The sequence below is a fragment of the Halichoerus grypus genome, chromosome 14 (genome assembly GCF_964656455.1).
Source record: "Halichoerus grypus chromosome 14, mHalGry1.hap1.1, whole genome shotgun sequence".
NCBI classification, from domain to species: Eukaryota; Metazoa; Chordata; class Mammalia; order Carnivora; family Phocidae; genus Halichoerus; species Halichoerus grypus.
This window is the reverse complement of record NC_135725.1, coordinates 81,017,484-81,044,494: the sequence shown is the minus strand read 5'-3', so window position 1 is coordinate 81,044,494 and position 27,011 is coordinate 81,017,484. Positions and strand designations below refer to the sequence as shown.

At 45.0% G+C, this 27,011-nt stretch overlaps 1 protein-coding gene across 3 annotated transcripts; it reads left to right on the top strand.

Moving 5' to 3' along the window:
* The first annotated feature begins 159 nt into the window (after positions 1–159).
* Positions 160–26,361, top strand: STOM (stomatin). 3 transcript variants are annotated; one of them, XM_078061711.1, is made up of 9 exons: positions 178–324; positions 2,322–2,382; positions 4,540–4,717; positions 10,827–10,930; positions 12,045–12,117; positions 13,190–13,272; positions 16,710–16,913; positions 17,851–17,985; positions 24,528–26,361. In XM_078061711.1, exons 4-9 carry the CDS (start codon positions 10,919–10,921, stop codon positions 24,720–24,722), a joined length of 702 nt encoding a protein of 233 aa, XP_077917837.1. In that variant the 5' UTR covers positions 178–324; positions 2,322–2,382; positions 4,540–4,717; positions 10,827–10,918; the 3' UTR covers positions 24,723–26,361. The 3 variants fall into 3 exon arrangements, with proteins under 3 accessions (XP_035963685.1, XP_077917837.1, XP_035963686.1); XM_036107792.2 differs by lacking the exons at positions 2,322–2,382; positions 4,540–4,717 and having other exon boundaries at positions 160–324; XM_036107793.2 differs by lacking the exons at positions 178–324; positions 2,322–2,382 and having other exon boundaries at positions 4,492–4,717.
* Positions 26,362–27,011: the final 650 nt, after the last annotated feature.

Below are 27,011 nucleotides of genomic sequence, written 5' to 3'. Positions count from 1 at the left end.
TGGGCCGGGACCCCAGCCTGGGACCGCCTCGCCCCTCGGGCCACGCCCCTCAGCCCAGCGGGGGCCGCTCCGGAGGGGCGGGCGGGTGGGCGTGTCCTTCTTCGTCCTGGGCGTCGATTGGCCGGGCCGTGGGGAGGGGGTGGGACTGCAGCCTGGGTCTCGGCCCCGGGTCTCTGCCCCGGGTCTCCGCCGCGCATTCTTCGCGGAAGCCGTTCCAGCATCGTTGGCCGGGACGTGAGAGCGGCGCCTCCGGCTCGGGCAGCATGGCTGAGAAGCGGCACACAGGGGACGCCGAAGCCCGGCGGCTCCCGGACTCCTTCAGGGGTGAGCCCCGCGCCGTCGCCCACCGCCCCCAACCCTTCCCTCGGGAACTAGCCGCAACCTGCGTGTCCCAGGCTCGTCTCCGTCGCTTTTAAGCCAAGCGGCCGCTGCTTTAAGCTTCGGTGACGCTGAGAATAGTGAACCCTGCTCCGCGGGCTGGGGGTCAGATTTAGGGATGTTAGGGTGCAAAGTGCACAGCGGCTTGCCTGGCACACGGGGGACGCACCCACTGCAGGGCACGTTTCCAGTACCAAAGCCAAATCAGGGGCTCGCGTGCTCCAGCGGTTGCCAGACGCCAGGCCCTGTGCCATCGCTTCGCGTTCATTATCTCGTGGTATGCATGCGGGCAAGGAGATGCTTAAGCGACTCGCGGCCAGTTAGCAGTGGAGCCGGGGCGCAAACCTGCACCCCACACCCAGGACCCTGCGTCTTCCTGTCGCGCGACTCCCCTTTCCTTCCAACCCATCCCCTCCAGCCAGCCTTTGCTCACCCCCATCAACGGAACTGGAAAGAACCCCTGCTCCCCCAGCCCCACCCATGGCCAGTTTCATATTAATTAGCAAGACAGACCTGTGAGGTTTTGCCCCCGCCCCTTACATATAGTAGGCTATTATTTTTGGAAGAAAAGAAGAAAGTCTCTTTTCGGCATTCTTCCCCTCTCTTCCCAGCTTCACTTTCTGCCCTATCCTGCCTTCTCTTTACTCCCTTTGTTCTAGGGATCTCGCCTTCGGGGCTTTTGTTTCTCACCAGGAATTCCTTTAAGAACTCCCACCCCACCGGGGCTTTCCCTGCCTTGATGGCAGAAACCTTGAGTGGCTCAATGCTGTTCCTCTGTGAAGGAACTAGTACCCTTGAGAGGGCTATCATCTTGAACCTTTATTGGCTAACCTCTTGGGGTGGGGGTGGGGTTCCAATAGAGATAGGTGACGGTCCTCCCTGGGGTGCTGGTTCCCTCCCAGGGGCTGTTAGTGATCCAAAGGAATTATTTCTAAGGATGGAATTTCAGACAGGCTGACATAGAGAACGACATTTTAGGTGGGCTGGGTGGGCTTTTCCAGCACCCCACAAAGAACATGATGTTGGACTTAATGATTCTGATTAGCTGTAAAGCCAGCTTTGTCCACCCATCTCCTTTGCCCAGCGATCCTTCCCAGGGGCATCAAAAGAATTATCCCTCACTTTTCTCTGCTAAGCACATTGGAGATTTACCTTCCCAAATCAGTAGTGTAACAGGAAGGATGTATTTGAAGAAACTGATACTCAAAAGAGGTTGAATTACTTCAGAGTCACCCGGTTTATAAGTAATGGAGCCATATTTTAAATTGGGGTTTGACTGACTCTAAAACTTGCAGTCCCCCTCTTTCATAGTTGGTTGTCTTATCCTAGGTGGGAAGGTGGGTGGGATACTTTCCTCTGCGCCCTGACCTTCTGGTGGGAGACAGAGGGACTGTGAGAACAGTATTAGCAGTTTGGTGAAAGCAGTGGGAAATCTGTAGACATTCTTTGGGAATGCACATGATCTTTATTTATACTTAATATCCCTTTAGTTGTTTTTTCATGATCACAGACCAGTTTTCACTCCTAAGTTCTTTTTCTTGGTTCTACAATTAACTTTTTTTTAGAGAGAATTTATTTTTCCGAATCCAGTGAAAACTGTGTGCTCCTCAGAAAATTATACATACAAACAAAATTTTGCTTAGTCTAGGTTCCCCTCCCCCCCCTTTTTAAAATATAAACCTTCGAGATCCAACACGGGTAGGAAAGCCATTACTAGAATTTATTAAATAGAATTTACTGAGTGCTTGCCATGGGTCAAGCACAGCCTAAGTGCTTTACAAACATGATCTAATTGCAGTCTTCTAATAGCTCCACAAGGAAAACATTATCCACCATTTTACAGCAAGGAAATCGGGGCTCAGAGTAGAAAAATCACACATGTGTGTACCTCAGAGCTAGGTTGCAAACCTGGGCTATGTGATTTTCCATTTTCCCTATCCTAGAGCTACCTCCAAAATGTATACCCCAGAGAGGACCTTCTCAGACATCAGTACTTCACTGAAGGTGAGAGACAACAAAGAAAGCGCAAAGGAACCTAGCTTCAATCCAGACCTCTTGAATAAGACATCTCCAGAAGGCTGCTTCTGAGGGAAGCGGTGGAATATAAAAGCCCAAACTCTGTCCTTTTATGACTTTGCTGACAATTAGTCTTAGGAATATATAAACATGACGAAACCTAGGGCAAGACTACTTTTTCTTGAAGCCAGTGCATTCACTTTGTAATGAAATAATGCAGGTGGATTACCAAAAAAAAATGTATTATTATAATTAAGAGACATGTCAACAGAATATATCCCTTTGGGAGAATGCCTGAAAATAAGCAGAATCAAGGGACTGATTTGTTTATTTCAGTTGTTACAGCTGATCAGATTGGGGAGAAATTTGTAACTTCTTTAATAATTAATCTGAGTTAAACCATCAATGGTCATAAATTAACTCAAACCAATGACCAAGTCTAGTTACTAGTAAAGCTGGCATATATATATTTATATTATTTATATATATTTATATTATTTATTTAAATATATATTCATATATTTATAAATATATTTGATTAAAGTGGTTCCTTATTACATGTTCTTATTACAAATAGACTATTTGTCTGGGTTTATATTATCTTGATAAAGGAATTACAATTGTCATGATAATATAAAGTGTGGAAGGAAAAAGGTTAGAGATTACAATCAGTGGAGAAAAAGTATGTGTCAATTCTCCTTTCTCCATTCTTTTTGAATCTTTGTCTATACTCTGGGACTGGTAAAGAAACTTAAACCCCAGGCATTTCAGCTGACATTTCAGTAGATTAGCCTCTGAAGATGCAAACAATAAAGTATCTGTCGTAAAGTATCAGACAATAATAATTATACCAACTTTGTCCAGCTGTGAACACACTTATGGTAAGATGGTATAGTGTAGTGAAATGAGAGTGGAATTTAGAGTTCAAGGATCTGAATTGGGATCTCAATACCATCACTTACTACCTGGGTCACCTTGGGTAAGTCTCAGTCTCCCGAGTCAATTCCTCATCTCTGTCCTGGGCATAATCTTACCCGCGGTAACTGTCTCCCAAGGTTTCAAGAATCAAATGAGAAAATTTATGTGAATGTACTTTTGAAACATTAAAATGTCAACTATTGAGATAATTCATTAATGGGGAAAACAAAGAATGAAGTTAACAATGACTATTCAGAAAACCTAGTAATTATGCAGGGAATTGAAATTTATGGGCAAAAAGTCGTATGAAAGATGGTTCAAGATGGTTTAGAACTTTATTGTCCTGCTCAAATGTAGTCTGTTTCTCCTGTAGGGATAGAGTCCCCAGGCAGATTGTTAGTCTTGCTATTTTCTCAGCAGTGTTTAGGTCCCGGAAGGCAATTCACTTACTAAAAAGTTTATGTCTATAAACTGTATCAATGTGATCTTTAAGTTGTAATAAAAATAACACTGCTATTTATTGAACACTTCCTGAGTGTCAAGTACTTCTCATTGGTTTTTATATGAGATAAGTATTGTTCTTTTCCCTCATTTTACTACTGAGAAAAGTTAGTGATAGAATTGGAATCTGATCCCAGAACCCTGAGCTCTTAGCCACTGCTTAGCTTCTTGACCTCGGTTGAAGAACTGTGCTTCTGTTCGCACCCCCCCACCTTTTCTTTTTTTTTTTAAAGTAAGTTTGATGCCCAATGTGGAGCTTGAATTCATGACCCCGAGATCAGAGTTGCATGTTCCACCGACCGAGCCAGCCAGGCATCCCCAATTTTTAGATAAAGGGATGTTGCCCTCCAAAGACTTTTATGAGAAAATTAATTGTAGATACTTTTAAGATGTCCAAGTAAAGGAGCTGTGTGGAAAAAAAAACAAACAATGGAAGAGGTAGGAGGGTTTTCTTCTCAATATATTTCAGGTCTGGTCTAAATTTAATTAACTTAATAACATTATGAAATTGTTTTTCTCCAATTTTTCTGGATATAACTGTTTCTGTCTTTCCAGCTATGGGCAATATTCAGCCCATACATATTCATTCTGACAACTGCTTTAGGACAGAGGATGATTCTGAACTGTATTCAACAATTATTTACTTGGCAGATGGTTTTTGAGTATGTATTATGCTCTAGATGTCTACCGTATTAGCTCATCTACTCTTCACATTTAACCTCTCAGGAGGTACTCCTATTAGCCCTATTTTGAAATGAGGAGACTAACACAAAGAGAATTAAGAAACTTTGACAAGATCATACAGATAATAAATGACAGAGCCAGCTTTGGAGCCATCATGCTATGTTGTTTTAAGAAGATCAAAATCTATGAGGAAGACGGACCTTGAATAGGATAATTGCAAGTATGATAAATGTTTTTTAGAGGGGGTAAAGTGCTTTAGGCGATTTGGAGAGGGGGGCCTATTTAAGACTCAGGGGGTTCAAATTTAAAATTACCGATGACACCCTCACCTCTTTTTCCTCCTGCTTTATGGCTAAAACAGTCGAATGAAGGAAAGCTACAGAAAATCCCCAAGATACTTGGGAAAGAAAATATTTACACTTATTTAATTTCCTTACTCTTTTCGAGCTAGGCAAAGGACTCCCTTTATTTCAACTTGCATTGGAAATCTTTTTTTTTTTTTTTATAAGGTATTTTTTTTTTTAATTTTATTTATTTATTTAATTGACAGAGAGAGAGAGAGACAGCGAGAGAGGGAACACAAGCAGGGGGAGTGGGAGAGGGAGAAGCAGGCCTCCCGCGGAGCAGGGAGCCCGATGCGGGGCTCGATCCCAGGACCCTGAGATCATGACCTGAGCCGAAGGCAGTCGCTTAACCGACTGAGCCACCCAGGTGCCCCGGAAATCTTTCTTAAAAGGGTTTGTCCGTTCCCTTTTTCTAATATCTCATGGTAAACACATTTTATGATTCAGATCCCATAATGCTTCACCAGTATTGGTTCTTTTGATCCAGTATTTGTAGGCAGAGATGGTTTATAATAGAGAGGAAAAAGTACCGCCTCCAGCCATAGTTCTTAACTTGATACCATCCGGCCTTTAGCCATTCCAGCCCAGAGACTAATTTCTTCCCTAGAGGTTTAAGGATAAGGGCATTCGAAGAACTATAAACCATGCCTAATTAAAATATTCATTTGAAAGATGGGTTATAGTGTGTGCTTGTCTGCTTTGAAAGCCTCTGCCCAAACGACTGCAAGTTGTAATCTCCAACTAAATACCAACATTTTTTCAACATACATTTATTGAGCCCCTACTGTGTGCTAAGCTCCGCCCCTCTCTCACGCCACCTGGTGTTATTTTTCTCTGTAGTGTGCTGCCTCATTTTTGTTTCTTCACTTTTTTTCTCCATTTCACTTCTTTTCTTCTGTTCTTTCCTTCCCTTCCTTCCGTCTTTTTTGTTTGTTTGTTTGTTTTGTTTTTTTTTTAAGATTTTATTTATTTATTTGACAGAGAGAGACACAGCGAGAGAGGGAACACAAGCAGGGGGAGTGGGAGAGGGAGAAGCAGGCTTCCCGCCAAGCAGGAGCCCAATGCGGGGCTCGATCCCAGGACCCTGGGATCATGACCTGAGCCGAAGGCAGCCGCCCAACCAACTGAGCCACCCAGGCGCCCGGAAATCTAGTCTTTTAACTTTAGAACAGAATCTCAATGATAAATGGAATTTATTATTGTACGTGATTTCCAGCAGTGCCAAGTTCAGTGGACCTTTTAGTAAATCAGCTGATACTGTATCATTAACAACATGTAGTGCTCTGAAATCATGCCTGTGTTATCCTCTTGAAAAGATTATTTTACTGCTCTTTTGGAAGCTAACCCAACAAAAATTACCATACAAGTTGTTGTTGTTGTTTTCATTTGTTTCATGGTTTTGTTTGTTTTCTTCTGTCTCAGCTCAGAAAGTCATTTGCTTTATTACTCTGGGACTGCAGGAGGAATATTTCATACCTACTTTACAGATTTTTGTGAATATTGGAAAGATGGTATATAAGGAATCCAGTTGTGGCTGCCGTGTGATAGACATTCAATAAATGGCTATTATTAGTAATAATTAAAGATACCTCCAGAATGAGAGAAATTTAAGAATTACGCAGTTTCATCTTTTCAGCAAAATTAGTTTACACAATAAAAATGCATGGAAATTTTGCTAAGCATATATGCGATGCAGCAGAGTTTCTGTTTGAGAAAATTGGACATAACCTAAATGTTCATTAGGTTCATGGAATAATGGAATATTATTCAACCTTTAGTAATAAAGAATATGTAGTGACATGAAAAGATGTTCACAATATAGAGGGGAAGCAGATTCAAAGTTATTATGTGTACCATTATTTCATTTTTAAAAAAAGCAGGATAGGAAAGGTTTAGAGAACATGTAGCAAGGCAGAAAAATCATCACCATCTAGAGATAATGAAAGTATAGATAATTTTTCTTTTTTAATTTCTTTAGCTATAATTTCTAATTTTTATAGAGATAATACTTTGCTTTTAAAATAAGAGAAAAAAAGCAATGGTTTTTAAAATTTATGTCAGTTCCCTGGAGATAAGCCCAATTTGAATATTGAGTTAAACAGTGTTGATTGTATAAACTTACATCCATTTTCAAAACCTTGCTTTGGTTAGTTAAACATTTAATGCAGTTTTCAGAAGAGTTGGTAGTAAAAGAAAAAAATTAACCGTGGCCAAGTAGTATTTACAACCAAGTGTCATGGGATCACTAATCTTTAGGAGTTTTCCTACCCAGCAATATCAACCAGTGTATCTCAGGAATGCTGATTGCTCATTATTTGTCTTTTACCTCATACAGCTGGTAGGGAGGATCCAGTCTTCAAAGTAATGAATTAGAAACTTGAAGGGAATGAATTTCATGAAATCTGGGGGAGTAACAGAGAATTTCTCTTCTTTGGCCCATAAATGGTAGAAGGACGAAGGGTTCACTAAGAGCCTGGTGAGGTTGAAGCCTCACCTGTCTGAGGAATGTGATTTGTGTACCTTTAGGAGCTGTAACCAGATGGGGAGGAATTTGAAGGCTTGAGAATGGGATAGTTTAGGCACTAGAATAATATGAAATGGTGCCATCCCCAGTGTATGCACTGATTATTTCTAGCTGAGCATGTGAGATGTGAAAGACCAAGCCCAGTTTTTGGGATCTCCACTTCATTTCTTGTTGCTCTTCATTTGTAATCCCATGGATTCATGTGGGGCTTTCAAAAACACAACGTCACAACAGAAACTGAGTGCATGCACACATATGCACACGTACACACGAGAAAAGACTGGACTGGAATAAGAAGAATAGGAAACATCTCTGCCCTCAGAGAGTTTATAGTCTGATACGTTCAGGACCCAGAGCTATGAACTTTGCCTGGAAATAGGCGGTTTGGGGCAGTATTTTAGAAGGCACCAAATGCTGTCAGAGAAGGATTTCTCTGTATTTGAAGTATTTCTCAAGTATTTGTGACCAGTCTGTTCCTTGTTTGGAATCCAGTTCACTTTGGAAGCCTAGACCTGAGCCTGGCCACCAGCCTTGAGACTGTTTTGCTATAAATAGGCACAGCTGGAATTAAGAGGCCTTCCTCTGTAAGACTATCAGATTTCATTCTTGGAACTCCTACCATGCTTTCCCAGTTTGGATACTGTCTTGAGAAAGTGCTCCAGACACGAAAACTTCTTTCATGAGGATTTTTTAATTCAGAGGCAAAGGACCGAAGGAGTGAATTGACTTAGGACATGGGCTCTGGGGTAGGATGACCTGTGTTTGAATCCCAGGTCCTCCTCCATCATGTGGTCTTGGGAAAGCTTTGTGGCTTCAGTTACTTCATTGTAAAATGGAATTAAAAATACTTGGGGCGCCTGGGTGGCTCAGTCATTAAGCATCTGCCTTTGGCTCAGGTCATGATCCCGGGGTCCTGGGATCGAGTCCCACATCGGGCTCCCTGCTCAGCAGGGAGTCTGCTTCTCCCTCTCCCTCTGCCTCTCCCCCTGCTTATGTTCTCTCTCCCTTTCTCTCTCTCAAATAAATAAAATCTTTAAAAAAAAAAAATACTTCACAGGCTTTGTAAAGAATAAATGAGATACACATGTCAAGTAATTGAACACAGTGCCTACAACATACTGTCAACAAGTGGGTGCTGTGATCATGATCATCAGTCGTGATGATGCCTGATGGAGCCTTCTGCGCAGGCAGCACTGGGTCCCTGCTTGGAATATCCTCTCAGTAAATATGTCGACAGCCCCACAAACTGTAACTTACAAACCTCCGGGAGATTAACTTAGAGCCCTTTTGGTCAAGTATGCATAGGACGTTCACCTCACACTGTGACACAGTGTGAAAACCACAAAGTTATCTGTAACGTTTCTGGTCTTGCATCCTGCGTTTCAGAGCACTTGACCTGGATGCCACCTTGTGTCGCTCTCCCATGCTCTCCGCCTCAACTCTGCTTATTTCTTGGCCTTCTGTGGATTCAAAGGCCTGCCTCACTGCCATCTTTGCCCTTCCGAGCCCTAACCATTGCCTGGCCTGCCTCCCCCCCACCCTTGCCAATCTCCCTCCCATTACTAAGATCGTTCCTGGAAATACTGCAGAAGCTTTCTGTGGTCCATAAGAAAAGTGATAGTATCCCTTGGCCTTCTTGGTCCCTCCGCCCTCCTCAGAGAGGAAAAACAAACTAAAAATGAGGAAGTCACTGGTTACTGAAAGTGGAAAACACAAGCCAGGAAGTGAAGGGGGTTTCCCAGGATGGTAGGGAAGGGTGGTCCCCGGACCAGCTGCTCACACCACCTAAGAGAGCAAGTCCAGACACCCCTCCAAGAGACGCTCTCTTAGAAGAGGAAATTGGTAGCACACCTGACCCTTGTGAGAGGAGATTTAGACCACTGATGAGAGGTTTGAGGTTGAATCAATATGGGAAAAAAGCAAGACATTGGAGGAAAAACAAAAAGTTGTACGGGATGGAAAAATGAATTTGACATCCCTACCTGGCTTACCTTTGAATCGCATTTACATATTCATGAAGTGGAAAATTTGATAATGACCTAACCGAAATGATGATATAATTAGAAGGATGGGTATATTTATGGGGTGGGGGAGAAGCTAAATCCTCTTCCATAGTGGAAAGTCAGTAAGTAACGCTCAAAAGGGAGAAAGCAACAAGGAACAAAACCAGTATATTATTTAGAAACAGGGAGGGATAGACCAAAATACTCAGCCAACAGAGCAGTTGCCTTTGAAGAAAGGAAAACTGGAAGAGGTAAACAGGGGACTGCTCTCTTTTTATACTGATCCTGGAGAACTTTGGGACTTTTTAAACTTTGTGCAAGTATAACTGATAAAAAATTAAAACAGAAAAAGCACAGATGCAGGGTGCCTGGGTGGCTGTTGGTTAAGCATCTGTCTTCAGCTCAGGTCATGATCTCAGGGTCCTAGGACTGAGCCCTGCGGCAGGCTCCCCGCTCAGCAGGGAGTCTCCTTCTCCCTCCCTCTGGCCCCGCGTGTGCGCTTTCTCTCAAATAAATACATAATTTTCTTTTAAGCACAGATGCATAGCAACAAAGGCTAAAAAAGAAGGTGAGAATAATAGGGGGAAGAAAAATGGTTAACAGATTTTATTTATAAAAATGTGTGTGGTTTGGAAGAATATTCATCATCTCTGGATTGAATATTTTCCCCCTTTTTATACTCTTATGAAATTCTTGCAGCGGGGCGTGTATTCCTTCCTAGTAAGAAAAAAAGCGATTTCATGTTGCAGGAAAGGAAGCAATTAGAAAGTGAGAGGAAAACTATGTACAAAGATGTTTATGATACATTGTTAATAATCCTAAGAAATCAGAAACAGCATGTCTAATCATCCAGAAAAGGGTAATAAATTATGGTGCACATGCCCAGTGAAATAGCATGCAGTTCACCTTTAGTTAAGCTGTCCCCTCGGCTTAAATGCTCTGTACCTTCCTTCCCCACCCTTTTGGTATCTTCCTTAACCATTCCAGACGCACCTCTGACAGCCACCACCGTCACCTACCCACCCTACCCCACTGTCACCTCTGTCCCAGATGTGTAAGTTATCCCTATTCTGTGTTTCCAAAATGCTCTACGGTCTATGTTGAGACACTTGCCACCTAATGTTATAATTATCTGTCTGTCTTGTCCACTGAACCTTCCTGATAGCTAGGATTGCGTCTTACTCACTTTTACCACTTCAGTGCAAAGCACAAGGCGTAATAATTATTAGGTGCCTAATACATGTTTGCAGGATAAAAAATAATGTGGGAAATCCTGGTCATGTTAAGTAGATGAGAAAAAGTAGCACCTGCACTTCAGGGTTGTTACAAGGATTAGATGGGAAAATCCAGGTAAAACAGTAGAATGCCAAGCATCGGTGTGTTCAGTGAACAGACGATAAACATGGTGGGAGTGTACTAACAACAATGACAAGAGCTGTATATTTTTTGTTTTCACAGATAGCCCCAGTGCAGGCCTTGGGCCTTGTGGCTGGATTTTGGTGGCTGTCTCGTTCTTGTTCACGGTTATAACTTTCCCCATATCGATATGGATGTGCATAAAGGTAAAGAATACGTCACTTCCGTCTGCAAAGCGGTTAGCCCCTCACCACATAAGCCCACGTTGTGTGTATGTGTGTGGAAAAGGGAGAGAGAGAGAGACCTACTGGCCTGAATTCTTTTTCCTTCATCTCTCCCTTGGAAGATTCCCTCTAGTCACCTACTGTCATGGAATTTGGGGACTTCCTTTCAGCCATGGTCCAGGCAGTCCTTCTCATAGGTTAGAGTAAGGACCCCCATCTGAAATATTCTGAGATCAAGGATGTGGGGTGGTCCTGTCCAGAGTCAAGACGCTGAGGTTTGTCTCCTGGCTCCATTGTTCACTGTGTGACCTTTGCCACGTTTCCTCCCTGTAAAACGGGAGGAAGTAACAACATGCACTTCATAGGGCTGTTGTGAGGATTAAATGATGTATCTAAACATACTTATCCCAATGCCTGGCATATGGCAAGGGCCCCCCAGTTGCTGGTTATTTTTTCCATAAAGTTATTAATACTTCGATAAATAACTATCATTTACATATTCCTAAGAAGGTAAAATATGCTCCAAGAATTTTCAGATAAGTTTATTATTATAATTTAAGGAATTGGGAGACAAACTGTGGGGAATTTAGTTGTTTGTTGTTGTTGTTGTTTTGATTTTTTCTGTATTAACAATGCATGAGTAACTGAATGATTATGTTAACAGCTGAGGAGTAAAGGAGTTGCTCCTATATACTACCCTATACTTCCCAAATTTTATACAGTGAATATCTATTACTTTTATAATCAGATAAAAAAGTAGTAAATACATATTGTGCTTGGTAATTAAACACTGGACATGTTATTTATAGATACTGTTTGGATTTTATTTTTTTTTTTTTAAGTTTTATGTGTTTAAGAAATCCCTACATCCAACATGGGGCTCGTACTCATGACCCCGAGGTCAAGAGTCACATGCCCTTAAGACTGGGCCAGGCAGGTGCCCTGATACTGTTCGGACTTTAGAGAAAAAAAAAAAAATGGAGGCACCTAACCTGTTTAGAGCAGAATATATATTTAAGAAGCCATCTATAAATATATAGCATATATAGATATTTGTACTCTTCATGTTCAATTATTATTTGTGTTTTTAATCCAGATCATAAAAGAATATGAAAGAGCCATCATCTTTAGATTGGGTCGCATTTTACAAGGAGGAGCAAAAGGACCTGGTCAGTACTAGAATTCTGTGTGGGTGGCCTGGAGACTGAAATTCTTCCTCTTGTTGATGTGAATTCCCTTATGTGGGTCCCTTCTGTGTTGACTTGGAAAAGAGTGCCTGTAACAGAAGCCGTATAACAATAGTGGTGGTGCTGGCCAGTCTTGCTATAGTCACCCTTTCCTTCCCTGGCTCCCCTCCCCTTCCCATCCCCACTGATAAGATTATTTTAGGCCAAGAATAGCCACAGCTGTGGAAGTTTGAGCATGGGGAATTTCTACTCGCTAAAGGCTCTCTGGATTTTGTTCTCTGTGCCTTATTTTTGGCAAACTTCCCTTAAGCCCCTACTGTATTCCAAACTCTGGGAATTCAAGGGAGACTAAAATATAGTGCCTGCCCGCAAGGAGCTTGCCCTCTAGTGGACGCCAAAAAGAAAGCAGTTACAATCCCGTGTGCTAAGTACTATGACCAAGTCATTGCAGATAGCTGTGGAAACCCGGAGACAGGTGACGGACCCCAAGTGGGAGGATGAGACCAGGCTTTGGAGGTGACATCTTGGCCGAGTCTTGAGGCATGGAGAGGTGTTGGCCAGAGGGGCAGTGTTCCCGGCAGAAACACAACCTGTGCAGAGCCATGTCGAGGGGAGTATGGCGGCCCAGGGGCCTGCAGGTTGCTCAGCCCCAGGGAGAGCATGGAGCTCGAGGAGAGGGGAGCGGCCGAAGAGGGGCGCCAGGGCAGGTCATGCAGGACCTTGTGTGGCCCATTAAGGGGTCCGTAGGTCAGGAAAGATGGTTGTGCTTGCAGCTGAGAAAGTGGGTCAAAGGAGAGAACCTGGAAGGCCTAGAAAGACGTGGGAAGGATTGCGTTGGTCTAAGTGAAAACCAGACAGCCAGTGGCGGTGGAGTTAGGAGATCACATCGCGGGCCTCAGAGGCAGCAGTTAGTTAGCAAGGGGACGGCGCTCCTGGCAGCGGGCTCGTGCACCGAGACGACCTGGCTTCCTTCCGTGGGCTACGTTGAGAATTAGAGCGAATGGACGAGGTGCCAGGGTCTCTCTCGCTAATGTTCTGTGTTTCTTTGTTGCAGGTTTGTTTTTTGTTCTGCCCTGCACTGACAGCTTCATCAAGGTGGACATGAGAACCATTTCATTTGACATTCCTCCCCAGGAGGTAAGGTGACGGTCCTTTGCCATCAGTAACAGATGTCACGTGTGAAAGTAGCTGGCAACGAGAGCAGCACAGAATATGGTGGTGCTGAGAGCACGGGTGTAGAGCCTGTCTGCTGTCACCATTTTCTAGCTGTGTGACTTTGAGCAAGTTCTTTAACCTCTCTGTGCCTTATTTTCCTCATCTGTAAAATTAGAGGTTATAATAGTAGGACCTACTTTTTTTTTTTTTTTTTTTGAGATAGAGAGAGAGAGAGAGAGCACAAGCCAGAGGTGGGGGGAGAGGCCGAGGGAGAAGCAGACTCCCCACGGAGCAGGGAACCCGGATGCGGGACTCAATCCCAGGACCCTGAGATCATGACCTGAGCCGAAGGCAGATGCTTAACCGACTGAGCCACCCAGGTGCCCCAGTAGGACTTACTTAGAAGGTTCTTGTGAGGACTGAGACGTTATATGTAAAGTGCTTAGAACAGTGGCTGATAAACAGTAAGTGCTACATCTGTGCTTATTATTACCAAGTGTAGCGTAACGTTAGCATTATCATATTTGTCATCCTTTTGACTGCCACATTTCTCTGCTATGGGTTTCTGATAGAAAATCCAGCTCAGTACAATATTCTTAAGGTTCGTGATTGTATTCTAGATAAAGAATTAGGAGCTGCTCATTTGGCATTTTAGATAAAGCATATAATGTTTTATAATAGTAATTTTTTTTTTAAAGATTGTATTTATTTGACAGAGAGAGAGACAGCAAGAGAGGGAACACAAGCAGGGGGAGTGGGAGAGGGAGAAGCAGGCTTCCTGCGAGCAGGGAGCCCAATGCAGGGCTTGATCCCAGGACCCTGGGATCATGACCTGAGCCGAAGGGAGACGCTTAACGACACCCAGGCGCCCCTATAATAGTAATTTCTCCATGCTCTTTCAAACTACTTTGCAAGGAATGTCACAGTTGAAACTCACCGCAGGATCCGTAACTGCTGAGGGGCAGAGGGATCCCAGCAGACCGGACTGGCAGAGCCGAGAGCGACGGTCCGCTCAGTGGGTTCTTCGCCGAGTGCTTTTCCCACAGCTGCATGCTAAATGCACCCGACGTGCACTCCGTCACGGCCCGGGACAGTGAGGGCCATCCTGGGCCGCATGTCCGGGGAGGTATCATCACCATCACCGGGGCAGATAGAAAGCCTGGAAACAGGATGAAGGGAGGGACAGAAGAATTGTGTCAAGTGTTTCCTGGCCAGAGGCCAGGTGCACAGCAGGGTGGTGGAGCCTGGCCGCGCTGGTTGCCTTCTCTTGTCCCCGAATCCAGGAACCGGTGTAGGAACCTCCTTGCTGATGCCAATCCAAGCAGTGGGTGATGAGGTCAGACTTTATCATCCACATGCACGTAGGGACACCAGGAATCGCTTTTACCCACGAGAACAGGGCTAAGAGGCATGCTGTATTCTCTGCATGTTTTCCCATCTTTCAGAGAAGATTGAGCCTCGGAAGGAGCCCCTCGCTGGGTAGCTGGGAGTCCTGATGTCCTCGATAAAGGTGGTGGACATCTGGCAGGCTTGCCGTAAGCCGCTCCTTCCGGCTGACTCGCAGCGGATTGGCACCTGGCGAGCAGTCCTTTCTGCGAGCCCCTGTGAACGTAATACGAAGGAAGAGAAATACTCCGCCGACGATGAACAGTAGCAGCTGTTGAAACCTCTGGCTGTGGCAGTCACAGGGGCAAGAGACTGTTTAGAAAGGATACACATTTTCCTATCACATCATGGGAAAGAATTCATTTTCACACACAGATGGTGATACGTTATTAGAAATATTTTTAGATTATCAGAAAAAAAGATAACTGCTTTCCTGCCTGACAGGGACTAAACTGCTATGGAAGCCCATTGTCATTACTACCTGCCATTTACATAGCCCTTTACACTTTCAAAAGAGCCTCCTCGTTCTACGGGATCTTCAACTTCAAAGCAATTGGCAAACCATTTGCGTAGAATTGGGCAGCATTATTAGCCCCATCTCACAGGTGAAGACTCTGTAGGTCAAGCAGGTTAAGAGCCTCACTAGAGATCACCAAGGGAGGTACAAGGGTTCAGCTCAGGTGTCCTGACCCTCCCTCCCACGCTCCGCCTCAATCACTCTTCCTGGGATCACGTTTCAGTTCATCTCTCGGTTATTCACTACCTGCTATGTATCCAACGCTCCGCCGCTGCTAGAGATGATAAAGCCAAACTGCCCTCAAGAAATGCATGGCCCAGCAGAGAAGCAATGAGGCCAACCAGCAACACAGTCCCTGCAGTTAGGTGCCCGGGGAAAAGTGGTTAACCCTGCCCGGTCAGGGAAGTTTCCCAGAGGAAAAGACACTTGAGCTGTGTCTTGGGTAATGAATAATCGCGTGCCAGTCTGCTGGTGTGAGGGAGAGGAGGGGAGAGGACATCGAAGCAGAGGGGACGCCTGCACGAAGGCCTGGGGCACGGAACATGGTGCTCGGGGGACCTACAGCTTGTCCTGTGCGGTGTGTGTGCGGGAGGGAGCAGGAAGCAGTGAGGCCAAAGGGCCAGCTGTCAGAGGACCTGTCCGCCAAACTAGGAGCCGCCCTGAAGCGGGGAGGGAGGAAGAAGCATTGACACATCATGTCCTGGAAAGCATTTTTATGTAGCATGCTATAAAATATATTTTTACCCTGACCTCACCCAATAACAACAGTCCCCATTCCCTTTTTGTTTGACTTCACTGTACCGCCTCAGAGAGTTCACCAAGCCCAGGCTCTGCCCCAGCGCCGTGCCATTTCGTGCATTATGCTCCCTGCCTCGCATACTCTGCCGCCACCCTCGGGAAATTACTTCTTCCTTCAAGACGTAGTTCAAGGATCACCCCTGCCCCCGACAACTGCCCCTCCTTTGTCCCATCAAGGCTCCCTTGATCCCCCACCCTCTTTGAAAGTGCCTGCTGTGGAGTGCTGTCTCAGAATTTGTTGAATGATCGAAGGAATTAATGAATAAGTGAATGTATTTTATTAAAATTCTAAAGGCATCGTTAGCTTTCGGATGCTTTGTTGTCTGAGTCCATTCGGGCGGATATAACCAAATCCCATACACTGCGTGGCTCATAAACGACTGGAATATATTGCTCACCGTCCTAGAAGCTAGAATCCAAGGTCAGGGGACCAGCAGACTCAGAGCCTGTATGAGGGGCTGCTTCCTCGTCCATAGACGACCATGAGGGTTCAACCCCCATGACCTAATCACATCCCAAAGGCCCCACCTCCTAATGCCATCACATGGGGGGTTAGGGTTCAGCGTCTGAATTTGGAGGGCACACAACATTCAGTCAATAGCACTTACTAAAGAAAATCAGCCGATGTCTTAAGATGTTCCATAGAATAACATTGCTTACACTTACATTAAAGAAGGAGTTGGTTGGCAGGTGTAAAATGGCTTTCTTGCTATTCCAGATCCTCACCAAGGATTCGGTGACCATCAGTGTGGATGGTGTGGTCTATTACCGCGTTCAGAATGCTACCCTGGCCGTGGCGAATATCACCAACGCCGACTCGGCAACCCGTCTTTTGGCACAAACGACTCTGAGGAACGTCCTGGGCACCAAGAACCTTTCCCAGATCCTCTCCGACAGAGAAGAGATTGCACACAACATGCAGGTGAGGCTGTGAGTCCCCAGAAATTCAAAGATGAAGTCAAGGGTTAGTGGTTGTTTGACAACTTTTGACTAATTCCAACTGGGGGGGATCACTGGCTGGCCTTTTTCTCTTCACAGAAAGGTTTTCTCAAACTCGATGGAAGGGAATATTTTTCACACAAATAGCTCATGGGTGAACAGCTCAGATGCATGCATTATATTTTTATTCCCTTCAGTGTAAGGTTTGTTTTTTTTTTTTTCCAGAATTAGCCTTAACCTTTTTTCTTTAGCGTAATAATTCTGAGGCCATTCTGCAAGACCGTGTGGGTGTCGTTAAAGCTCTATTCTCTGCACGAGTCCCGTGACTTCCCTTGTAACTCATATGCGTCCCAAGCTTTCTAGAGTAATAGATTATGAATTAAACCTGACTTGTTCAAAGAAGATAAAGGACTAAAATCCGAGATCTTGTTATTTGTATAAACGTCCTTGTGTGTCAAATCTGTGACCTTAGCTGATGCGCACAACCACCGTAGGAAACAGAAAGGAAGGTTTCATTCCTCCCATTGTAAAGAGACGAAGTGGAAGCGGGAAGAAGCGCTGTGGCTTACACGGAGTCACATTAGATCAGGAGCCAGCTGGCCACCTGCTTTTATTAGTGACGCGGGACTGGGATACAGCCATCCCTGTGGCTTTTGACCCACATCGGCACGGTTAAATAGTTGCAAGAGAGACTGAAAATAATCACGGTCTGGCCCTTTGAGGAAAAGTTTGCCAACCCCTGCATGAGCTTCTTAGTAATGGAACCAGGATCAGCTCCCCAGGGCCTCGGGCCCGCAGAAGGTAACTAGCCTCTCTCCTGGCCCCCCCGCCAGCACCCTGTCTGCTCCCGGCCCAGAGGTCTGCCGTCGGCCTCTGGGCTGGGCTGAGCATTCTTCGCTGGCCTTCTGTCTTCCAAACAGTGTACGCTGGATGATGCCACTGATGACTGGGGAATAAAGGTGGAGCGCGTGGAAATTAAGGACGTGAAGCTGCCCGTGCAGCTTCAGAGAGCTATGGCGGCTGAGGCAGAAGCGTCCCGGGAGGCCCGCGCCAAGGTAGCCTTGCTGTCTTGCCTTGTCTTTTTTTTCTTTTTTCTTCTCTTCTTTCTTTCTTTCTTTCTTTCCTTCTTTCTTTCTTTCCTTCTTTCTTTCTTTCTTTCTTTTTTTCTCTTTCTTTCTTTCTTTCTCTTTCTTCCTTCCTTCCTTCCTTCCTTCCTTCCTTCCTTCCTTCCTTCCTTTCTTCCTTTCTTTCCTTCCTTCCTTCCTTCGTTTGTTTTTCCTATTGAGTTCTCTTCTTAATTACAAAACAGTAAAACATTGTCGTTATAAAAATGGAAGTAATCCTAAAGCGTTGAGTCAAGCTGAAAGCCTCCCTGTCGCTTCCAGCCACATCCCCCCAGGGGCCACCACTCGTGACAGCTTAGTGTATATACTGGGGCTTTACCTGAGAGGGTGTTAGACTGCTGGCTTGTTTGTTTTACGAAAGTAGGGTCGTACCATCCCTATTGTTCTCTGCCTTGCTCGTTTCGCTGAACAATATCCTGTGAGCACAGCGGTGCATGCAGAGCCACCTCATTCTTCTGTGACTGCGTGTCCCACACTCTATGTTCCTGGTCCCCCACTAAGCACAAATTAACAGTTCTGACTTCAGAGCAGCTGGGCAGTCCCGTCAGTGTGCTTACCATTCATTCCTTCCCTATTTTGTTTCTTTCAAAGATTTTATTTTATTTTTTTTTCTAAGTCATCTCTACACCCAGCGTGGGGCTCGAACTCACAACCCCAAGATCAAGAGTCGCACGCTCTACCGACCGAGCCAGCCAGGCACCCCTCCTTCGCTATTTTTGTTTTCTCTTTCATTCTCTCTTTTCTCAGGATCTTCTTCCTCTCTGTCCTCTTAACTTTTTTTCACTCCTCTTTCTCTGATGTCTGCTTTTTCCCCCCTTTCTGCCTACCTCTGGAGCCCGCATGGATGCATGCCCCCTATGTGGGGTATCGAGGAAATATCTATTAATCTAACCTAGGAAAGAGGATTTCTGGAGCTAATACATAAGGACACAGGGATATCTCGCCAAACCCAAGGTTGGGAAGCAGACTCAAGTCTCCAGAGTTGGAGCCAGGGACCGCAGTGCGGTCAGGACTGAAGGGAGCTAATCATTCCATCTCCTGGGCCCCACCTCACTGCTGACAGCTTGAGGGCAGAGCATCTGACTCTCAAGTTTACACGCCTCCCCAGTTGAACACTAAAGGGGACAGACCAGCCTGCATTCCACATTCACAGCAGAGAGATTTTCTTTGGTCAAAATTTAGTCAAAAGGGCAAAGTCAGATATTAATAAGGTCCCACAGCCCCTTGCGCGTATATGAATGGGTGGAGGAAGAGGGTCAGTTCTTATCAGAGGGGTTGCTGTGGACTCGACAGATCTCCCAAGACTTAAGGGGCAAACCAGTCTGTTGTTTTGTTGGAAAATAGTAGTAGCTGGAGATAATTGGCTAAGTGCAGAACCCTACCCTTCGAGTAGGAAGCCCTTTAAGCTGCAAATCAGGCACTATAATTTCTTAGCCAACACCGAATAGAATAGTAGCTCCTTTGACACACTATGCCCAGAATTTTCTACTAACCAGAATTGTTAGGTTTTCCTAACATGATAATTAATGCTTATGAGGACGACCTGGTAATACTGCAGAACCCTCAAGTGCTCTCTCTCTCAAAGTCATCACAGTTAGAAAACTAAGTGGTATTTCTGGTGACATTAAATATGCCCTGCTATAATCTAATGAGTATTTTGAAAATTAGGAATTGCTTTTACCTAGAATATGTCATTAACCAACAGCCCCATTTCCAAGCCATATCGAATGGAACTTATCATACATAGACGACTTAGAATGTCAGAGCCCGAAAAGTCCTTAGAGATTACCTTCAGAAGGTGACAAATAACCTGGCCCAGATGCTGCCCCTCCACCCTCCTATTCCCCTGCTGGTAATTAACCACAGCACTGTTTTCCACTGAGTCTAAGCTTTGACCTCAGAATCCTCCTATTGCCCTCCAGGTGACAAGCCCCAACTGCTTGGAATTGGCTCTAAAAATGAAACTTATTTGCCATCCCACTATTCTGATGAAAAAATTGAAGCCCAGAAAATTTATGTGATTTCCTCAAGGCCACAGAGTTGATGAGTGGCCGTAGAAATTAAAAATTAGAATTCCCCTCTGCTCCTCACTGCCTCCTCTGGACTTCCCGTGATGCACGGAGCCTCTGTGCAGGTGTTCTCACCAGCTAGGAAAGAGAATCCCTGATAACAATGGGAAGAGATAGAGGAAGCCGGTTAGAATGCTGAATTACCGTGCTCCCACTTGGATGAGACCGTAGGGACCATCTAGAATATTCTCGTGGACCTGGGCACTGACTGTCTTTAAAACTAGGGTGAACACATAGAATCACAAGGAGTCTCTCCCTTCCGTAAAATACAGCAGCCCTGCAACCACCATAAGGCCAAAAATTCAAAATCATATATTCAGGTTCTCATGGAAAATAGGGAGTCTGTTTCTTCAATATATAAATTGTGAACGAAAAGGGTAGGAGAGCCTCTAGACTAAGAGACTTCAGAGAGAAATTCCTCAAGTTAATTAGCCATCAAGGAAATGCAAATTCAGATCACAAGCAGATGCCACACTAGATATCCACCAGAATGGTTCTAAAAAAAGAAAGAAAGAAAAGGAAAAGAACCGGGTGTGGGTGAGGGAGGACCTGGTGCTCTTATTTTGTTAACGAGACTGTAAATTTGGTGCCTCCACTTTGGAACACCGTCTGGTGGCAGCGTGTACCCGACAGAAAGGCCTGTACTAGAGTGTTCACAACAGCTTGTATTACCCTGAACTAGAAACTTGTCCCTTGCCGTTGAATGGATAAAGTATGCTTTATTCACACGAAGGAGCACCACGCAGTGAAGAGAATGAACGTCCAAGCCTCGCAAACATGGTTTGAGAGAAAGGAGCCGGGCACAAAAGAGGACAGATTCTCCTGCAAGCTTGACAGCACGTTAGCCGAACCTCTTTCTCAAGTGTTTAGACCCGCTCTTAATGGCTTGAGATGTAATACCTTTTCCGCTTGCATCCTTCCAGATTTCCATTCTCATAACTCTCAAAAGAAGGCCCGGCACGTGCTTTCAGGCTCATATTCCCGGGCCTAGTTATCTATTAATTGAGAGGGTGGAGTGCAGAAACGCAGATGCCCTTTCTGTGCCCTTCTCAGACCAGCCCGCCCGGGCTCTGGAAGGAGACAACAGTACCAACCTCACATACCTGAAAATGCCCGACTCGCAAGTGATGGTCTGTTGAGACGAAGTGTTGCTCGACATGGGGCTGCTGGGCGTTTGGCAGAGGCCCCACGCCCCACAGGTAGTTGGCTCTGCTTTCTGAGATCCCATTCACGGCATCTACGGGGCCTGTGTTTAGATGGATCCAGAGGTACTGCACCCACGTCTTTGCCAGCCTGCCCAGAGCTGCTTTTCCATTAACAACATGGCGTGCCTAGCCTGGTGGGTCCGGCTGCCCAGCCAAGAGCCTGTGCATTGACTGGTAGTGGGAGATGAGCTAGCCTTGCAGCTGGTCCTTGTCCAGACCAGGAAAAAGAAAAAAAGTGCCTTATCGGCCGAGATGACATGGAAAAAGCTAGAGCCTGCCGTTCTCGGGGCAGGGGCTTGTTTTGCATTCTGCACATACGGTGCCTGCCTTAGGGCACGAGTACGTGAGTCACTTTGAGTGTACCTGGTTCTTGCCCCTTCTCACACACCTATGTAGGACGTCCTGATAAATTAAGGTTTTTATCCTCTAAACTGAGTGCCTTCTCTTGGTAATACCATATCCGATAACCCCCATCTCACCTAATGGGACGACCCAGGCAACCGAAACCTAGAAACCTGGGCCCCCGCCTCTGTTCCTCTCCCTCCCTGTACCCAGTCAGCCTCCATACTGCTGACTTTCCTCCTGAATAGCCCCCCAGCCCATTCCTCCCTCCATCACCACTACCAGCAAATTGCCCTGGTCACTCTGAGGCTGTCCCACTAGCAGCTGTCCGTGTCTCCTCACCCGTCCTCAGGCATCTGTCAGTGTGTCTTCTCCAGCTAGATCTGATGAGGTTCCTGCTGGAAACTTCAGCAGCTTCCCACTGCCAACAGGCTGCAGACCAAGCATCCCTGCCTCTGCTTGGCCTTACACCATATTCAGCCACTTACATTTGTTTGGAATACACCAGCTTTGTTTTATACCTCGGTGCCTTTCCATGTGTGCTGCCTGAAGTATTCTTCTTCATCTTTGTCCAAACAGCAAAGCTTTCGTCCTGTCCTGTTCAACTTCTCTATCTCACCACCTCACCTTCTGCAAAAACTGCTTTCCTCTGAGGGCTGGCACTGTGCCTTGTATCCACCTCTGTCCACATCTGTCACGCTGGAACGAAGTGGTCTGTTTCCATGTCTGTGTCCCCTGCTTGACCAGTTGCTGAAGGAGGTGAGGGGGTCCACTCTCACCCCTAGCTCCTGCACAGGGCTTGACCCCTAGGCCCCAACATTAACGATATAAGTAAATGTGACTCCACTGGTCCTAGGACCATTGCTTCCGATTTTGACTCTCACCGGAGTATTATGAACCATGAATATTTTGAGATCCACGTGGAAATAACCTAGTGGAACTGCACGATTAAGCTGGAGGATCCTGGTATCTTCACCCCTCTTCTCCAACGATTATGAAGTAAAAGTAACTGCCTTCATTTGGCTTCTGAATCTTGTACGCATTAAGGCATAGGTGGATCCAAAAAATCGGGTCTTGACTTCCCACTTGCTATTCCTATACAATAGCCTCCATTTATACTTTCCACACGTACTACAGCTTTCCGTCTTCCTAACAATGGCCCGAGGAGGCAGGTGCTGTCCCATTTTAAGAATAAGAAACCGGAGCTCAGAATGTTAAATAACCCCCTTGAGGACACTCAGCTGGTAAGGGTTTAGGTTCGAGATTTGAGCTCAAGCCTGTCTCACTCCAGAGCCTCCCCACCACCCCAGGGATGTTCAAACGTTTATGCTCATGTAACCTCTCAAAGAATTTAGAAAAACTATGTTCCCATCACACATTTTAAATAGACCTGTAAAAATTTTCATTTGAATTGATATATTTGGATGAGCATATAATCCCTGGCATGTTTTAAATATTGACATTTTACACTAAACCTGTGAACATCATTCTTTTAAATGTATCCAGTGAAATTCAAATAACGTAATGACTCCATCATCTATTTAAAATATGTCAATAAGTTTTTCATAGTCGGGCATGTTTCACTGGGCCTTTTTCTCCTTGAACTTATATTTCCACTCCATCTCCTCCATGGATTTCTTTTCCTAATACAATATATTTCGTCATGAATTATTTTATTACTCTACTGCAACACATTTAGTATCGAAGTTAAAATTAATTCTTAAAAAATTTCCCGTGACTATAAGCAAGGCATTTAAATGTTTCAGAATTTCTCCTCAATAATTTTTTTTTTTTACTAGAAATGCTTCTCTTAACAAGGTGAAGAATTCATATCTTCGTAGCTGGCTATTACTTATTGCCAAAAGATTAAACATCAATTCTAGTCTTAACTTTTTCGTTTTTATAGATATAAGGAGTCAGAACTTTTGTTTACATAAATAAGTGGGTAGAAATGAAAGTTTTGTTTAAAGTCACGCCATGCAATTCTTTGCATTGCCTCTGAATTTATGTGCTAAAAAAAATCATACAGCGATCTTCATCAAAAAATATATATATTTTTAAAGATTTTATTTATTTGAGAGAGAGAGAGCACACGCAGAGGGAGCGGTAGAGTGAGAGGGAGAAGCAGACTCCCCGCTGGGTGGGGAGCCCGACGTGGGGCTCGATATCGGGACCCCACGATCACGACCTGAGCCGAAGGCAGACGCTCAAGTGACTGGGCCACCCAGGCGCCACTCAAAAAATATTTTTAATGACCATCAGCTTTCAGTTCACTTCTGTAAAGTTCTCTTTCCTTTCTTAACAGTCAAAGAACTGGAAATCCATTTGACTTGCAAAAGGATTCGTATCCAGTCGTTAGTCACTCTCTCAACCCCTACACAGTATTTTGAATTGTCCCTTTGTCCGGTCCCCTGAAGCGTGCGAGAAAGATCACAGTAAAAGAGGATATCTTGATCTCAGGCACGTACTCAGGCAAATCAGATAGAGGAAAAAGGACAAATGGAAACTGGGTAACTGGAAATCGATTTCTTTTTTTTAAATTTTTTTTTTTAAAAGATTTTACTTATTTATTTGAGAGAGAGAGAATGAGACAGAGAGCACAAGAGGGGGGAGGATGAAAGGGAGAAGCAGACCCCCCGCTGAGCAGGGAGCGCGATGCAGGGCTCGATCCCAGGACTCCAGCATCAGGACCTGAGCCTAAGGCAGTTGCTTAACTGACTGAGCCACCCAGGCGTCCCTGGAAATCGATTTCTTAAAACCATTTTGGCTCGGCCCTGGAAGGTTTAACGTACATACCCGGGTTTGAAGACAGCTGCCTTTTTCTCCATTTTGACCACTCCTTGGTCCTGTCCCGTAGGTCATTGCAGCCGAGGGAGAAATGAACGCATCCAGGGCTCTGAAAGAAGCCTCTATGGTCATCACCGAATCCCCGGCAGCCCTTCAGCTGCGGTACCTCCAGACGCTCACGACCATCGCAGCTGAGAAAAACTCCACGATCGTCTTCCCCCTGCCCATAGACATGTTGCAGGGCATCGTGGGGGCAAAACAGTGAGCCGCAGAGGCCAACGCAGAGATGCGCCCGTCCCTTCCGGGGTGGAGCGGGGACCAAATCAGCCCTTAACCTGTAAGGAGAGAGGAGGGTGGGACCTCGACTAAATATTCCTTCCTCTCTTTCCTTTTCCGTATGTTGACTGCAAGGTTCTTAGAATGTGTAGTGATCCTAGCAACAGATGAAGATTGTTAGCTTGTAAATACTGAGAAAGAGAAGGTGCGGGGAGGGGACTAGTGATTTATAGAAGATAATTTCTTACTCGTTAAAATATTTAAAACTTCATATATTTAGATCATTATGTAATAGGTTAAATCCCCCTTCTTTTGACTTTTCAGTGGGTCGTTCTGCAACCTCTATCTGCAGCCAGGCCAAAGGCAAGAAAATAGGTTATAACCACCACTTGACGGCCTGGCTGAATAAATGCTTTGCAGAAAGCAGAGACCTTAGGCTACGACCAGCTTCTCTGGGCCACACGTGCCTTACTCCCGGGGAATCTTAAGGAAACATTCTTGCCATCTGTTTACTTTCTAATCCCAGGCCATGTTTCAAAATAATCCTCTCTCCAGAGGAGGCAATTTCTTGCCTGTATCTGTCAACACTGGAGGAAATGGTCAAGATCAGTGAGAAAGATGATCTTAACCCTTGAAAGACTTGTAAATCCACCGCCACAAAAATCCTTTAAGAATAATATGTTTCTTTTCTTTTTTTGCTCAAAACTTCTTTGAGCCTCTCTACGACCAAATGATTCCCCTGTGGTCTTTCAAACCAGCTAAATACTTGTCACAAAAGTGCTTTTTTCTCACTTTTAACTATTTTCATATATCAGGTTCTCAATAGTTTGATTTTTTAAATGACACTTTCTCTAAGTTCTATAAACAACTGTTTATATACCCATTCGAACAGCTTAAGGACTAATACTTTTTTAAAAAATGTCTTCAGAAAGCCATTCTATTTTGCTGTCTGCATGCTATTAACTGTTGTACACTGTGAAATATTTTGGTTATCGGTCCCGTTCATTAAATACTATAAGGAATTCACAGTATATTGGGCACATAATAGCCAATGAGCTTGGCGAGACACTGTCAGACTTAGGATACACATACGGATCTCGGTCTTTTTTCTATTTGCAGAATCATCTTTTTCTGTCACTAATGTCGATGCCTAAAGAGGAAATGGTCAGCCCTTCTGAACCACAGTTGCTTATTTTGCAGTAATAGGAAACACCTTCAGTTTCGCAAATGCTCTTGAATCTGAGCAACCTGGCATTCTTCCTGTTGGTCCGAAAACCTGGCTGGCAACATTCCTCCCTGAGGAACTCAAGTTACTCATTTTAAATAATGCTCTTATCTCTTTGGTGAGGTGGCGACCCATAAGGACCAGGAAACAACCCCCTATCCTGGCTGAAAAATCTCTTCTCAGGCTTAGAGTAACCGTGCGTTCCGCTCCTGGAGTTTCCCTATTTGCAGACACCAGTCTTCGCCTCTCTGCCTCGTGGATTCATAGCCCAGTAGGGTGGGATTAAATTGCTTGAGAGGGAGGAAGCATAAAAGGGGTCTAGGGTGAGTGTTGGTGCAAGAGGTTTTTCCACATGGCCTCCCTTTCCAATGCTGTACATAATAAAGTGTGCACTTGTACTCATTTTCTTTGGGTGAGAGTCTGTTTCTGCCTGCATTTTAGTGTCTGTGGACTTCATTTTTCAGAAGTGGCCCGGGAGATCCGCCCATCCTGGGCTGGCCGCGTTGGCTTCTTCGTGTGCTCTTTATGGGCCAAAAAAGGAGGAGAGCTTACAATCGTCCATCTGTCGTCTTTCTTGTCTAGGTTCCCTCTGGTGCACCTGCCCACATATTTTCCCTGGGGGGTTTGAGATCCATGGATACCCTGAATGCGTCGCTAGTTTAATTTCCCTTTGCTTTAATACAGACAGGACAGGAACTCCCTTCTGTCACCCAGTGGTCTGTCACATCCCCTGTGCCTTGCACACTGCCTGGCCCCAAGTACACAACCAGTACCCAAGGTCGGACACAGGCCCAAGGTCGGACACAGGATCCAAGCCCAGGCCGGCCTCTTCGGCTCCTGTCAGGGCCCACCACAATGACGTACACGTTGTAGATGACCGAACACAAGGTCACTTTTTTGAGGGCAAAAATTGTTAGGAAGAGAAACTATGTGGTTGATGTGATAGTGTTCTCAGTTCACCATTTTGCCTTTGAGAGAGATATAATAGGAAGTCCCAGCGACTCCGTAGCCTCAGGCAGCTTCCTTTCTCGGAGCACTGTGGAGCTCTGTCAA

Bases quoted from the DNA above. Each gene is read 5' to 3' on its own strand.
- STOM (XM_036107792.2), top strand. From the start codon at position 264: ATGGCTGAGAAGCGGCACACAGGGGACGCCGAAGCCCGGCGGCTCCCG. The intron at 10,931-12,044 runs GTAAAGAATACG...TTTTTAATCCAG, and splicing joins CGATATGGATGTGCATAAAG to ATCATAAAAGAATATGAAAG. The intron at 12,118-13,189 runs GTCAGTACTAGA...TCTTTGTTGCAG, and splicing joins AGGAGGAGCAAAAGGACCTG to GTTTGTTTTTTGTTCTGCCC.